The 17,230-nt window shown below is 46.2% G+C and overlaps 1 protein-coding gene across 2 annotated transcripts in view; it reads right to left on the reverse strand.

Annotated features, from left to right (window-relative positions):
- The window catches only part of SYAP1 (synapse associated protein 1), a 142,571-nt gene that overhangs the window by 79,324 nt on the left and 46,017 nt on the right, over window positions 1–17,230 (reverse strand). For both annotated transcript variants that reach the window (XM_068116619.2, XM_068116620.2), the window contains exon 2: window positions 10,466–10,581. In XM_068116619.2, the coding sequence (XP_067972720.2) occupies window positions 10,466–10,581 (116 nt within the window). The remainder of the gene's footprint in view (window positions 1–10,465; window positions 10,582–17,230) is intronic.

Consider the following 17,230-nt stretch of genomic DNA (forward strand, 5'->3'; position numbering starts at 1 on the left):
TAGTCCGATTAAATCCATTTTTGCGGTGTGTGTTGGGGTTGAGTAGAGGAAGGTCCATTTCGAAAATGGGCGCGCCGCGATTTTCAATATGGCCGCCATGGCAGCCATATTGAAATTGGTTTCCATCAATTTCGAGCAGAACGGCTTGTCCGATTAAATTCATTTTTGCAGTGTGTGTTGGGGTTGAGTAGAGGAAGGTTCATTTCGAAAATGGGCGCGCCGCGATTTTCAATATGGCCACCATGGCAGCCATCTTGAAATTGGTTTCTGTCAATTTCAAGCAGAACGGCTTATCCGATTAAATCCGTTTGCAGTGTGTGTTGGGGTTGAGTAGAGGAAGGTGCCTTTCGAAAATGGGCGCGCTGCAATTTTCAATATGGCCGCCACGGTAGCCATCTTGAAATTGGTTTCCATCAATTTCGAGCAGAACGGCTTGTCCGATTAAATCCATTTTTGCAGCGTGTGTTGGAGTTGAGCAGAAGAAGGTTAATGGGCGTGCTGCGATTTTCCATATGGCCGCCACGGCAGCCATCTTGAAATTGGTTTCCGTCAATTTCGAGTAGAATGGCTTGTCCGATTAAATCCATTTTTGCAGTGTGTGTTGGGGTTGAGTAGAGGAAGGTTCATGTGCGCGCTGTGATTTTCAATATGGCCGCCATGGCAGCCATCTTTAAATTGGTTTCCGTCAATTTCAAGCAGAACGGCATGTCCGATTAAATCCATTTTTGCAGTGTGTGTTGGGGTTGAATAGAGGAAGGTACCTTTCGAAAATGGGCATGCTGTGATTTTCAATACGGCCGCCACGGCAGCCATCCGGACTTCCGTTAACTTTTGGTTTGCGTCAATTTCAAGAACGGCTTGTCCGATTAAATCCAGTTGTGCAGTGTGTGTTGGGGTTGGGTAGAGGAAGGTTCCTTTCGAAAATGGGCGTGCTGTGATTTTCAATATGGCCACCATGGCAGCCATCTTAAAATTGGTTTCCGTCAATTTCGAGCAGAATGGCTTGTCCGATTAAATTCATTTTTGCAATGTGTGTTGGGGTTGAGTAGAGGAAGGTTCATGGGTGAGCTGCGATTTTCAATATGGCCACCATGGCAGCCATCTTGAAATTGGTTTCCGTCAATTTCGAGCAGAATTGCTTGTCCGATTACATTCATTTTTGCAGTGTGTTGGGGTTGGGTAGAGGAAGGTTCCTTTCGAAAATGGGCACGCTGCGATTTTCAATATGGCCACCATGGTTGCCATCTTGAAATTGGTTTCCATCAATTTCGAGCAGAACGGCTTGTCCGATTAAATCCATTTCTGCAGTGTGTGTTGGGGTTGAGTAGAGGAAGGTGCCTTTCGAAAATGGGCACGCTGCGATTTTCAATATGGCCGCTACGGCAGCCATCTTGAAATAGGTTTCCGTCAATTTCTAGCAGAACGGCTTGTCCGATTAAATCCATTTTTGCAGTGTGTGTTGGGGTTGAGTAGAGGAAGGTTCATGTGCGTGAAATGGGTTCATGGCTTCATGGGAGAAAATTTCTTTACTGCAAGATCCTACTCGGTATACAACTTCGCTTAAAATAACAAATTATCATCAATGCTTCCTTTCACCATGCATGCATGGGCTGATGGGTTACGCCCGCTTTGCGGTGCTATTCATTTAATTGGCACGCCACAGACCAATTAACCAAAAAATTAAAAACAGGAGAAAAAAGCCTTCTTCGCCTTGGGGTGGACTATATGTATGCCAAATTTAAACTCAATAGGTCAAAAAATGAAGGAGATAGATTTTTTAGATTTTCAATAAATCCAATATGGCCACCACATTAGGTGACTTATGACGTCATACTTAGGATATGCATCAAGTCATGTGGTATACCATACATGGTCAAAGTTTCAAATTCCTACGATGAACTGTTTGACCTGTAGGTCGCCAACAAATTTCATGGAATCAGAATAATTAATCATCCGAGCGATTTCAAAAGGGCACCTCACGGTCCCCTAATAACATGACTCCCCCTGCCGCTCCCATAGTGAGCGGGTGCACTAGTAACTAGAACGGCACTCAGTCAAGAGCATACCCCTACCTGGTTGGCCATTTCAATCAATGGTGAAGAATCACTTAAAAATTCAATAATTCTCATCCGAATCCATGTTCAGATCTTTACCAAAATCAAATCGATTCTTCCTAGTCACACACACAACCTGTCCAACAAGTTTCGTCCAAATCCGTCCATAACCTTTTGAGATATCCTGCTATGTTTCGTTTTGATGATGGTGGTAGGATGATGAAGTTGGAAAGAGGATTGACTAGAAGAGGAAGACGTTCAAGGAGTGGCAGAAGGCGAAGGGTACGGGGGCAGAAAAGGCAGAGTATGAAAGTTATAAGGCAGCCAAGAAGGCTGCAAAGAAAGAGGTGGCAAAGGCGCAGGAGGCATGGAGGAAAATGTTGGGAGAACGCTTGGATTCGGAAGAGGGTCAGAGAGCGGTATTCAGGATTGCAAAGCAGATAGCGAAAGAGGTGTGATGTGATTCGGGTGAGTTGTTTGAAGGATGAAGTGGGACAAATCGTTGTGCACCCAGATGGAATTAAAGGAAGATGGAAGAGATATATGGAAATGCTGTTGAAGCAGAGAATGAATGCGATGACAATAAAGAGAGTAACCCAGTTTTAGGACCGGCAGAGAAGATAACTGAGAAGGAAGTTGAGGAAGCGATAAAAGCAATGATGAGTAGAAAAGCGGGAGGGCCGATGGGAGTTGTGGGAGATATGTTGAAGGCAGCAGGAAGTTGGGGTGTGAAGCGAATGACATAGATCTGTAATCTGGTGGTGAAAGAAGGCCGCATTCCAGTGGATTTGGGAACTGACTACCCTTGTCCCTCTATACAAGGGGAAAGGTGCCCCTCTGGACTGTGGCTCGTATCGAGCGATAAAGTTATTGGAGCATGGAATGAAGGTATTGGAAAGGGTGTTGGAGAGGAGGATAAGGAAGAAAGTGAAGATCGACGAATTGCAGTTTGGATTTATGCCAGGAAGAGGAACGACAGATGCGCTTTTCATTGTGAGGCAATTGCAGGAGAAGTACATGGAGAAGAGGAAGAAGTTGTTTCTTCGGTTTGTTGATCTGGAGAAAGCATTCGATAGGGTTCCACTCAAAGTAGTGACATGGGCATTGCGGAAGTTAGGAGTGGAGGAATAGTTGATCAGAGTAGTGATGGCAATGTACGAGAGAGCGCACACAGCTGTAAGGACGAAGGACGGGAACAGTGGTGAGTTTGAGGTGAAGGTGGGAGTGCATCAGGGGTCGGTACTGAGTCCACTACTATTTGTAGCCGTGATGGAGGTGCTGCCAAGGAATGTAAAGGAGGGTTTACCATGGGAGCTGTTGCATGCAGATGATCTGGTGTTGATTGTGGAAAGTATGGATGGTCTGAAGGAGAAGATGAACAAGTAGATGGAATGTATGGAGACAAAAGGTCTGAAGGTGGATATTGGAAAAACGAATGTGATGGCAAGTGGTAAAGCATGTGGTGGGGTGGAAAGAACTGGGAAGTGGCCGTGTGCTGTGTGCAGGAAGGGTGTCGGAGTGAACTCCATTCAATATACAATGTGTGCCGAGTGGTTCATCAAAAATGTAGTGGTCTGAGAGGGTCATTAACCAGTGTGGCAGCTACATTCAAGTGTGAGGTGTGCACAGAGGGAGCTGCAGATGGAGGAAATGTTGAGTTGGATCTTGGAGACGGCGTGAAGCTGGAAGGTGTGAAAACATTTTGCTACCTAGGAGACATGTTGAATGGAGAAAATGGATCAGACTCGATAACGGTTGCTGGAGTGAGATGTGCATGGAAGAAGTTTCGGGAACTGAGTGATGTGCTGACGAGGAGGGGAGTGTCGTTGAAGCTGAAGGGAAAGGTGTATGCTGCATGTGTGAGAAGTGATATGATTTATGGGAGCGAGACATGGGTAATGAACGTAGAGCAGCAACGAAGGTTGGAAACGGTGGAAATGCGGTGAATGGTTCGGTGAATGTGCGGAGTCCCGTTGAGAGAGAGGAAGACAAATGATGAATTGTGAAAGATGATGGGAATAGAGCCTGTGATGGATGCTGTGAAGAGAAACAGGTTGAGATGGTTTGGTCATGTATTGAGGAAGGATGAAAGTGACTGGTTGAGAAGAACGATGGAAATGAATGTCGAAGGAAGTAGAAGACGGGGAAGACCGAGAAAGACTTGGCTAAAGGTGGTGGAAGAAGAAATGCGGGCAAGGGGTAACAAGGGGAGATGCAGAAAATAGGGCAAAATGGACAAGATTGTCATGGGGACCGCCAGGCTAACCCCCGCTCTCGCAGGGAAAATGGCCTTAAAATGCCTGTTGTTTGTTGTTGTATCGTTTTTGGCCCCCTCTCCCAATGGTGAAGAATCACTTTAAAAATTATAGTTGCTGGATCCGAATCCAGATCTTCACCAAAATCTAATCATTTCGTCCTTGTCACATACGCTACATCTCTGTCGAATTTTCTCCAAAGCTGTCCACAACTTTTTGAGATACTCTGTTCACAAACGGACAGACAGACAGGGGTGAAAACATAACCTCTATCCATCTTTGGTGGTGGAGGTAATAAATCCATATACCAAGTTTCAGTTGAATATTGTTGCGGTTTTGAGAATAAAGGATGATCCCCCTCGTAGGTAGACACACCACAACTTGAAGCCTCGTGATGGTTCAGTTATTTATTCGTGAATGTAAGGTAGTCTCCTTTCCTGTGTTAGTTTTGTGTTAAGAAGGCCTGTGAGTAGGGCGGTCTTTTGGCGCTAGCATGCCACGTGGCAGGCCTGAACAAGTCCGGCGAGGCCGAAGGGAGTGGCCGGTAAGCGCAAACCACCAATCAGGGCTCGAGGGGAGTGGCTTACCACGGTCCAGGAGGCGGGGCTTGGAAGATTCAGGTAAGATTGGGGAGGTGCCATATAAGGCCCTGCCCCGAGCCCATTCGGCAGAGTTCGAGGAGGAGAATTCGAGAGAGAACGCGGCAAAACCGGTGAGAGCAAGAACGAGAGACGTGGAGTAAAAGTCACCCAGCCCTGAACAAGTCGAAGTGCTTGAACCAAACTGTTGATCTCGCCTCGTTGTACACGAATGCCCCGTGCCCTGCGCTCTGCGCTGTATTAATCGCGCGCTCGAGAAGACGACCCGTGCCGGGCCACAGAAGGCTACACCACGAGCGAGCTGTCCCGGAGCGACTGAGGGCAAAGCGCGCTTGGCGCGCGAACATTCTTCCTCCATCTCCCGGTGTGCGTGAGTGGGCCCTGTGTCTGGGGATAAGATTAATTGGTTAAGCTTCTGCTCTGTGTCCCCTTTCCTTCATCCTGATTATTGTCCATTGTAAATAAATTCCGGTTTCGGTTTGATTCCGCTTCCGGTCTTGCCGGCGAGGTTCCGTTTTTTCGAAGCTGTCCATGCTCTCCACGCTATCGAAGTTAAGTAATTGTTTCCATTTGTATTTTCATCAAAACTTTATCTTATGGTGTGTGTACGTATAGTGTGTCCCTCGGAAGATTCTCGGTGTTAATCTGTCATACCTGTATAAAATATCGTCGGTTAATTCGTGTCGTGTCTTTTGAGGCCTTGTACTGTGTCTGCCCTTGAGTCTTTGTTTTTCTCTCAGCGGTCCGTCTATTGTGCTCCAACTACTTTCGTTCTCTGTTTTTCCCAGTCTTTTCACCCCATATGTCCTTGTTTAAAATCTCAACTCAAAAACAAAAAAAAACAAAAAAAACATTTCCTTCTCTGTTCTTATTCGTTGTTCTCATTCGTTTGTTCGTTGTTCTTATTCGTTCGTTCGTTCTTCGACCACGTGTTTCACCCACATTTCCCCAGATAGTTTTCACTGTTAAACTTTAAAATGTTTAAACTTTCCCCTGAAGTACTGTATTCTGTCATGTATTATAACACCTTTTTCTTCTTCTTCCTTAAAAGGGTGCTTTCAACTTGCTCACCAAATCTATTCATTCCAAAAAAAAATTCCATCTCTTACAGTGCCTCTTTCATACATTCCCTAAACTCTCCTGCTCTCCACCCCCCCCCCCCCCCCCCCTTCCAGCGTCCTCAAACGTATTTTTGACTCGGTCACAAGAAACTCATTTTGCAATAAATGTTCGTTTCCCATTAATCGTACACTTTCCAAAATCCAATCTCACCCCTCCCCTCCAAATCTTCCCCATCACCCCTCCCCTCCAAATCTTCACCATCACCCCTCCCCTCCAAATCTTCCCCATCACCCATCCCTTTCAAATCTTCCCCCTTGCCCCTTCCTTCCTAAACTCCCCCCTTGCCCCTCCCCTTCAAATTTACCCCCCAAATTCTCCCTCCTCCCACCTCCTTCTCAAAGCTGCCTCCTCCCCACTTCGTCTCCCTTCTATCTCATACCTCCACCTCCCCCAACCTTCGACCTTCCTCTGCCCCCCCCCCCCCCTCAAACAACCCCTCACTGTGCCTCATCCCATCACCATCAAACCTTTCGTCCTCCTCGTCCTTCCCTTTCTTGTAACTCTTCTGTAATCTCTGCCACACTATCAACTGCTCTTCCTACCTCCCCCTCTCATCCTTCATCTGACCCGACCCGTCCCCTCCCCTGTCCTGTCCTGTCCTGTCCTGCACCCGATGCTCCCCCTCTCTCCTCATTAACGGTATGGACCTCAAACTTCCGGGGCCTTCGCTCAAACCTGATTGATCTCTCCATTCAGGTTGCTTCTGACAATCCAGACTTGATCTGCGAAACAAACTTTCCTCCTTCAAGATGTCTCTGATTCCTTAATATCTCTTCATGGTTACTCCCTCCTCCGGTACGACAGACCTGAGCCTCGTCCTGGTGGTGGGGTGGCTATCTTTATCAAAAACTCTCTTCCTCACTCTCCTTGCACTGCCCTCTCTCCACCCCACCCCCAGGAGTACCTCTGGCTATGGCTTCCTCTCCGCTCCCACCTTTTGTTCAGATGTGTTCTGTACCGTCCTCCAAACAGTGATGACTCCATTTACATTTCGCTGTCGGACAACATGGAACCAACTTCAATCAACTCATCCAAACTCTCTCTTCCTCATATGTGGCGACTTCAACTGTCATCATGCCAGCTGGCTGGGTGTGGGTTCATCTCACCAGCCATGGCACCTCAGCAAAGGACTTCTGCGACTCATTGGGACTGACACAATCTGTCAATTTCCTGACCCGGATCTGTCAATGGAGTATCTTCTGTTCTGGATTTGGTTATGACTAACTTCCCTGCAAACGTCTGCTGCTCTTCTTCTGCTCCAATCGGTTCTTCTGATCATGTGCTTGTTAAAATGGACATCTCTCCGGCCATTTTCAGAGAGCCTCCTCAGCGCCGACGAGTCTGGCATTTCACTCAGGCTGACTGGCACGGTCTGCAAGCAGCCATCAATCATCTGGACTGGTCTCCCATCTCTGCTGCCTCTGACATCAATTCTTCCTGGGAATTCATCCAAAGTAAACTGCTCTCTCTCATGCACAGATTTATCCCATCTCGTCTTCAGTTGTCTTACCCTTCCTCCCATCCATGGTACACTTAATCTTGTGGTGAGGCAGTTGCCCTGAAACAACTTGCCTTTGCCTCTTGCAAGGCAAATCCAACTGAAGGCAATCTCAGTTCCTTCCACCAAGCTCGGAACAAGTGTGTCTACCCTCAAGAGTGCCAGGAAGCACTATCTCTCCACACTCAAGATTGAACTCTCAACCCTGTCTCCTTCCTCCAAATCCTGGTGGCGTCTGGTCAAATCCGTTTCTGGTGTTTGTTCCCCCTCCATCCCCTCCCTTACCTCAAATGGCTACACAGTTGACACCGCACGTGACAAAGCCGAATGCCTCAACTCTGTGTTTGCCACAAAATCTTGTGTCCCAAACCCATCTCTCTCTGTTCCCACCTTTACCAGTCGAACCCAAATGCTCCTGGACTCTGTGTCCTTCTCTCCTGACAAGGTGGAGAAGTTTTTGTCAAACCTCGACTCTGATTCTGCAACTGGACCAGACGGCATCAGCCCACAGGTCCTAAAATCCTGCTCTGCTGCTCTATCTCACACACTCTCTGTTCTTTTCACCCTCTCTTTTGCTCAAGGTCATCTGCCAGCATCTTGGAAATCAGCAAACATTACCGCTTTACACAAAAAAGGTGCAAAAACAGATCCTTGCAACTACAGACCAATCATCCTGCTTCCAATTATCAGCAAAGTCATGGAATCCATCATTGATTCGGATATCAAATCCTTCCTCTTCTCCAATGGCTTGATCTCTGATCATCAATTTGGATTCAGACCAGGTCATTCTACTCTGGACATGTTGCTTCTGCTGTCTCAACAATGGATGGAGGTCCTCAATGCCAAACAGGAAATCAGAGCTGTCTCACTTGACATATCACGTGCCTTCGATACGGTATGGCACCCAGCTCTGCTCACCAAACTCTCCTCCTATGGTATCCATGGAAATCTCCACTCATGGCTTGCGGACTTCCTCTCTGGTCGAAGGCAACGTGTGGCCCTGAATGGATTTCTCTCATCTCCCCCTTCCTGTTCTGGCTGGAGTACCCCAAGGCAGTGTTCTGGGCCCTGTGCTATTTCTGGTCTTCATCAATGATCTCTCCGACTCTCTGGAAAATCCTCTCTATCTCTTTGCTGATGACCACTATCTGCCGCTCCATTCCTCATCCCTCAGATCGGCAGTCTGCAGCCTCCTCACTCTCTGCAGACCTCGAAAAAAAAATCACAGACTGGTCAAACAAGTGGAACATGTCTTTCAATCCTGACAAATCTCACACTCTTACTATGTCTCTCCGAAAGTACCGACTGGAAAACCCTCCCATCTACTTTCTCAACAATCCTCTCCAAGAGGTTCTGTCGCTCAAGTTTTTGGGTGTCACTATCTGCCATGATCTTTCTTGGGAAAACCACATTTCCAAGCTGGCCTCCAAAGCCAGTCGCCGACTGGGCATCCTCCGTCGTGCGAAGTCCTTCCTTGGCACACCTGAGCTCCTCACCACATACAAGACTTTCATCCGCAGCTCAATGGAATACTGCGCTCCCCTCGGGGCTGGTGCTCCTGCCTCACCACCTAGCTCGTCTTCACGCTGTTGAAACAAAAGCTTTCAGAATCATTGGAATCTCCTGCGATGAAGTTAACTCTGAGGGCCTTTCACTCACTCACAGCAGGCAGGTTGGTGGTCTTTCTGTCTTCGACCGACTCCTCTCCGGCCTTGCTCCCCCAGCTCTCTCTGTGGTCTGTCCTCCCAATATTCCTTCAGGTCGCACAAGATCTGCCTGCAACCCTCTTATGGTTAAACTGCCAAAATCTAGGCTCTCTGCTCACCTTCACTCTTTCATTCCCCTTTTCTCCCACCTCTGGAACAAACTCCCCCACTCCCTTCAATCCCACTCCTCCCCCCAGGTCTTTAAAACAGCTGTTCACCACCATCTCTTATCTTCCCCCAGCCAAAACCTTGATCTTTTTTACCCCCGCTAATTCACCCCAGATACACCCCAGCTTTTTATTTATTTATTTATTTATTTTTTGAAATTCCAACTTCTTTCCTGGAAGTCCTTGCAATGTTCATATGTTTTATACCTCTCCCACCTCCCCCAAAGCCCTCCCTCTCCCACATTTCTCCCGATGTCCCTGCTCTCAAATGTTTGTGTCCTTCCCCCTCTCCCCCCCATCTTGTCTGCCGCTCCACTAATTTTTTGTTTTGTGTGTCGGTTTGACTTTTTGTGTGATTAATGTTAGCTCTTTCACGAGCCTCGATCATGTATTTAAAAAAAAAAGAAAAAAAAAGTGTTATTCCTCTAATTTGACCGTTCCTGTCCCTTCAATTAATTGGCCTCGCGTGGTACGAATAGAACCGCTCGAATCGGGTTCCATAACAAGTAACGGCACAAGTCACGTGATACGCATACCGCTCGGGCGTACTCTATTAAGCGTGGCATGTGCGAGGTTCGGTCCCCGCTTTCGTGGCAGCGTGGGTTAAAGGTACGTGCGATGTTGACCCGATACCCTTTTTCATCCTTGCTCCAGAAGTGGCGATTCGGCCTCGTGGACACGAAGACCCAGGGGGAAAAAGGGGTTTAATCCCCCCCTTTGTAACGGGAACGGGCTTCGGGAGATCCGCGACAATATGTTGAAGGGTAAGGGGAAAAAGTCTGGAAAACTGACCCATGCATAATATGTGATATTTTCTAACTCCATAAAGGCTATAACTCCATGAAAATTGGCAAAACACCCCAAAACTCAATCTTGCGCTGTAACTTATCAAAATAAAGCCACTTACCAAGTTTCAGTTGAATATGTTAAATGGGTAAGGGGAAAAGGTCTGGAAAAGTACAGGTGTGGCAACCAAACGGACAGATGGAGAACAAACGTGTAGTCCCCTCCAGTTTAACAAGCAGGGGCCTAATATAACAAGCATGGCACACATTCACTCAAACCTTGTCCAGGAGATGATCAAACTTTCCTTCCTGTACGGACTTGCGCAGGGACTGTGCGCTCTCCAGCACGGACTCAGAGACCCGCTTGGTGAACGAGCTCGCAGTGCTCACAAGGTCTGTATGGCGGTAAATAAATGGTCTCCTGTAAGATACACTGCAGGTATATCAAAGGCAAGAAAATATATTTTTTTTTAACACAAACTGCAATTCAGCAAACACTGTTGATAAAATCTTTTGGGGGAAACGGCATTTCATTCATCCTCCCACAATGCATTTCTTCTTTACCAAATTCCTTTAACAGCATTATCTACTACAACAGGCCAACACACTTCATTTGACCACAGGATTTACTCTGGTGAGACCCAAAGATGCCTTGAAATGTAGAACATCCAAAACTTTGGAAACAAGACAAGCAGCTCAATGTCACATTAAAAATCCACGAGTCCCAACGTTTAATGTTCCATTCAAAGTTTCATAAGGGTTGTTTTTTGGGGGTTGTTTTTTTCCAATCGATATAAACGATAGTCAAAATTTGAGTCGCGACTCTTAATTCCAAAATTCCAGAATGTGTTATCAGCTTGCATCAGCATTCTCTTTTGGTATGGTTCCATTGTGGTTACAAATAGCGCCCTCTCGTGATCACAGGTAATCATTTATACAATGTGCACCAACAATAAACTACAACTTTCAAACAAGTGCACTTTTGAGTGGCGTTTGACACAGTTAAGTGCAATATCTTACCTGAGCAATTGCAATCCTGTGTTTAGTGTCTGTACCCATTCGTAAATGATTCAAATCTTCTTAAAAGTAGTAAATACATCATCACAAAGCTGTCAACTTTTGAGAAATAAAATGAGCAAGGCCAGGGGTCTGGCTCCAGTGCCCAATTGATATTTATAAGGGTGTTCCAAGCAATAATAGCGAACTACATGTGTTCAATTGGTCATGCCAGTTCAACATTCTCCATAAATGAAAGAAAAAGAAAAAGACCATCACTTTAACAACAGCATATTGATACGGTTGTTGAAACCGACCCTGAGGAGTTGCATTCAACATGTAGGGAATCCAGATATAGTTATTTTGTTTGTATGTGTGTGTACATAGGCCCTTACCTTTGTGTGAGGTGTACATAGGCCCCTTGCCCCTTGCCTTGCATCAATCAAATGCCAATTTCCCCACCCACCTTGGTCCCAACAGACCTTCCCGCACCCCACCCCCCCTCCCTCCACTCACCTCAGCCTCTCATACCCGAACCCCCACTGGAAACCTTCCGCTCCTTGGTTTAACCTCCATCCATTAATATCCCTTCCATCCTCAAAATCCATTCACATCCTTTCCACACTGTGCAACTCCCCACAGCCTGAACCACACCGACACCACAACCATACCGACATCACAATCACGCTGACACAATCAAACCATGAATCTCCAATGCCTTCCAAGCCTGCAACATAACCACATTCTACATCACCAACCTGCAACATAACCACATTCTACAACGTCACCAACCTGTAACATAACCACATTCTACAACATCACCAACCTGCAACATAACCACATTCTACAACGTCACCAACCTGCAACATAACCACATTCTACAATGTCACCAACCTGCAACATAACCACATTCTACAACATCACCAACCTGCAACATAACCACATTCTACAACGTCACCAACCTGCAACATAACCACATTCTACAATGTCACCAACCTGCAACATAACCACATTCTACAACGTCACCAACCTGCAACATAACCACATTCCACAACGTCACCAACCTGAAACATAACTACATTATACAACGTCACCAGCCTGCAACATCACCACATTCTACAAAGTCACCAGCATGCAACATCACCACATTCTACAAAGTCACCAGCCTTCAACATCACCACATTCAACAACATCACTAACCTGCAACATAAGCACATTCTACAATGTCACCAGCCTGCAACATAACCACATTCTACAATGCCAACAACCTGCAACATAACCACATTCTACAACAACGTCACCAGCCTGCAACATAACCACATTCTACAACGTCACCAACCTGCAAAATAACCACATTATACAACGTCACCAGCCTGCAACATCACCACATTCTACAACATCAACAGCCTGCAAAATAACCACATTATACAACGTCACCAGCCTGCAACATCACCACATTCTACAACATAAACAGCCTGCAACATAACCACATTCTACAACAACATCATGAGCCTGCAACATAACCACATTCTACAACAACATCACGAGCCTGCAACATAACCACATTCTACAATGTCACCAACCTGCAACATAACCACATTCTACAACAACATCATGAGCCTGCAACATAACCACATTCTACAACAACATCACGAGCCTGCAACATAACCACATTTTACAATGTCACCATCCTGCAACATCACCGCATTTTACAACGTCACGAGCCTGCAACATCACCACAATCTACAACGTCATCAGCCAGCAACATCACCGCAATCTATAACATCATCAGCCTGCAACATTCGACAACGTCACCAACCTGCAACATCACCGCAATCTACAATGTCATCAGCCTGCAACATCACCACATTCTACAACGTCACCAACCTGCAACATCACTACATTCTACAACATCACCAACCTGCAACATAACCACGTTATGCAACATCACCAGCCAGCAATATAACCACATTCTACAATGTCACCAGCCTGCAACATAATCACATTAAACAACAATGATACCAGCCTGCAACCTGACCACATTCTACAACGTCACCAGCCTGCAACATAATCACATCAAACAACAACGATACCAGCCTGCAACCTAACCACATTCTACAACGTCACCAGCCTGCAACATAATCACATTAAACAACAATGATACCAGCCTGCAACCTGACATTCTACAACGTCACCAGCCTGCAACATAATCACATTAAACAACAATGATACCAGCCTGCAACCTAACCACATTCTACAACGTCACCAGCATGCAACATCACCGCATTCTACAACGTCACCAGCCAGCAACATCACCACATTCTACAACAACGTCACCAGCCTGCAACATCAACATAACCTATGAACGTCATCATCAGTCTGCAACATCACCGGACAACAATGTTGCCAGTCGGCAACACCACCGAACCCCTAACATCCCCACTGAACCATGTCACCACCAAGGTGTTATGTCACACTGCGGCAAATAAAAGCCAACGAGGACGCCCCGCGTGGGTGCAGGGATCGTGTGGCAACCTTTGCCACCTTGAAATCAGGCCTGGTACAGGAATGATAAAGCCCTGGCATAGCTCGGTTCGCTGCTGTTGTGTGCGGCCTGGGGACCTGTTCGAGAAGTAAGCTGCCTGCCGATTTGCATTGAAGAATCATCTGCCAGGCCAAGCTGCGCTGGGTATGAGACAAGCTGCACTGAGCTCAAATAGCTCAGTCTTCTTGGGTGAGGGGAATGTGAGGCGAGGCACAAGAACAGAGATGCCATGAGGTTCTTGGCGTGCAGCAGAGCTCCATACTGACTTGCACTATCGTTCCTTGCTTTCCGTAAACACCTCTAATTCATCTACTTGAGACGCACAAAGAACTGTCTGTCATGATTTATGAAGGAGCAATCAACAATTTGCCATTTCATCTGTCAGGGCGAGGAACTGATTCTCACCTCACACCATTTCCTCTAAACTTGCACTCCATATGCTGCGCCTCTTATGACACATCGCATACACACCCCTCTCCTTCCCTTCCTTCCCTCAACCTTGGGATCAACATGAGCCCTCCTGCTCACATGGGATAAGCAGGATGACAAACATAAGCCTCACTCTGCCCTATCTTCTTCCTCTCCAGTTTTCCCAGATGACTGTGCTGGCACTCAAGTCTTGTGTTTCAGTAAATATTGTTACATTTATGGGGGTAAGTAAAATAATACAATAGGAAAGATAGAATGGTATAAGAAATAGTATGGACCGTGTGACATGTAGGAGCATTTCGATATACAAAGTAGGGGAAAATGTAGCTTAACGTTGTGTTTAAATGTTCATTATACAAGGGATGATGACGTGTTAATTAGTAATAGGGTTTAAGGCTAATCTCACCTGTGTGTCAAACCCTCTGTCGTCATTCCTAACGTTTTTACCGGTACGGCCGGCAGAGTATGACACAGCCGGCCATTAATCACGCTCCATGAACTCCCGGCTAAGCTAAGCCCACCCCTATGGACAGGATACAGCAAAGACCCGCCCAGGAGAGGCGGAGCAACAGTGGTACGGTGGGCAGGGAAACAGGGCTGGCAGGTCACGCCTCCTGAATAACACGCCCGGATGACATAGGTGAGGCGAGCTGGGACAGAAGCTTCACGATTGGCCTGGGAGAGGGAGCACGAGCAGGACGAGAAGGACACCTTTTCTTTGGTGTTGGCTAAGGAGAGCATTAAAGGACAGAGGAGGCTCGCTGGCTCGGCTTTGCTGTGGCAGGAGGTGCTTCCCATTGTCGAAAATGAGGATTTCTTTTATTTCCCACACCAAGGTGTTCGGAGCTTGGAGGCACAGAAGAGAAAAGGGGACCGTCTTTGCGACTTGTCTCACGCCCGTGGTTTCTTCGACGAGTGGCGTCGCGGCCATCTTAGCCGGGTTCCTGCCTGTGTGGCTTGGCTTTGACCTTCGACGGCCACCAACCTCCCAAAAGGACTCATTAGGTCAGGAGAAGTGAAAAAGGGGGCATTTTTATTTTATTACAAGGGCCAGTCAATAAGTAACCTTAAAATGGCGATATAAATTCGAGAATATAACGTGTGTAGTTGTAGACGACATATGTTATATCTTTGGGTAAGAGTCATGTTTTGCCTGTTTTAGATCTGGCAACATTGAGTGTATGACGTCAGTAGAGCAGTTCCAAGATGGCGGCTCCCTTAGAAGCATGCACCAGGGAGAAGCAACGTTCTGTCATTCGTTTCTTGGGAAGTGAGGGTGTGAATCCCAGTGAAATCCATTGCAGAATGAAGATGCAATATGGTGATGCATGTTTATCGCTGCAGCAGGTGCATGACTGGGACAGGAAGTTTAAAAGTGGAGCGTCCAGTGGGGCAGACGCTGCTTGCTCGGACCGGCCTCACACAGCCAACACACCAGAAATGGTTGCAGGAGTTGAGCGCGTGATAAGGGAAAACTGTCGCATTATGCTGGATGAAGTGGTCTCTGAATTGAACATGGTTCAGCACACCATATCATTCACAACGTGCTGGGGTTCTGCAGTGTCTGCAAGGTGAGTGCCGAGACAACTCACACCCGAACTGAAAACGGCGAATGGACGCATGTGAAGAACTTCTGCGACATTACAAAACAGAAGGAGATGCTTTCTTACAGGACATAGTGACTGGGGATGCAAGCTGGGTCCACTACTTTCAGACAGAAACGAAGAGGGAAAGTAAAGAGTGGCACCATTCAACTTCACCAAAGCCCAAAAAATTCCGCACACAGCCGTCCACAGGAAAAGCAATGCTGATGCTCTTCTGGGATTCATCCATGACCCTGGAAGGCAGATTTTTCCAGGATCACGACACGACATCCCCCATAGTAGGCAACCATTTTCCACGCTAAGTTCGTTTTTACGTGCTTTAAAAGCCGCAAAAGTGGGGTCACCCTCAGGTAGCAAATGCCATCCAAGCTGCACAGCCTGGACAATTCTGGACAGAACAGGGTCTCTTCGAGTATGGGTGCGGATCTGGCCGGCGTCGACAGCACAATCTTCCAGATGATCCATCAGTGCGATAATGGATCCTGGTGTAGGCGAATCATCAACGGATTCTGGAAGGGGTAACCGACTCATGGCATCTGCATTTGTGATAGCCGAACCAGGCTTATAACATATGGTGTAGTCATAAGCAGCGAGAAACAGGGACCATCGGATGATCCTGGGCGGTAGTTTGTCAGATGTCGCAGGCCTGGAGATTTCAGATCTCATCGGTAACCGTTTTTTGGTTCCGTGATTTAAGTTTATGGGAACCGATGGGAAACAAAATTCCGGTTCCGTGCCCAAACCTAATGGGAAACGATTTACCTTTACTAAATGTACACACAATTTAAATTTATTATACAATTTATAAAATGAAATCTAATTCAAAACATTTTTGAAAGATAAAATTTAACATGTACATTATTTAAGCTTTGTCTGTTTGCTAATATAAATTTCATTTTTGAAATAAATTGGCCCATTATAGGCCTAAAGTTCAGTGTTTGATGTTTTAAGAAAATCCCAATTATTTAAATTTTTTAAAATGATCACTGTTAAATTCTATCAATTTGATGGGCTTATCCTGTTTTAAAATTAATAAATTAATATTATTAAATTTTCGTTCATTTTTAAAATGACAATGATAATGTATTTATTTATTATTTATGGACTATTGTTGTAAACTGTTATCAATCATTATGTTTTAATATTGAAATTATTTGCGTTTAGCAAAGTAATATAGGCCTACCCAGTACTGATATAGGCCTAAGTAATTGCTAAATAAATTCTGGATTGGAACAAATGTACTGCAGTAGGTTCGGTTGTCAGTGTCTCCCTTTACCTTGTGAACATAGGTCACGCCGTTCACGTAGTTTACAATCGCCGTCAGTGGTGGACCGCTTATGCCCGGCGCGATGCCTCCTTCCGTATGTCTGTGTAATTAGTAGCACATACTTTGCAGCGAAGCAATGTGACCAGGCCTTCCCCATCGCAATCCGCTTCAAAATCGTCGCTGAATGACCATTTTCGTAATGT

The sequence above is a fragment of the Myxine glutinosa genome, chromosome 5 (assembly GCF_964187855.1).
Source record: "Myxine glutinosa chromosome 5, kmMyxGlut1.1, whole genome shotgun sequence".
In the NCBI taxonomy this organism is placed as follows: domain Eukaryota; kingdom Metazoa; phylum Chordata; class Myxini; order Myxiniformes; family Myxinidae; genus Myxine; species Myxine glutinosa.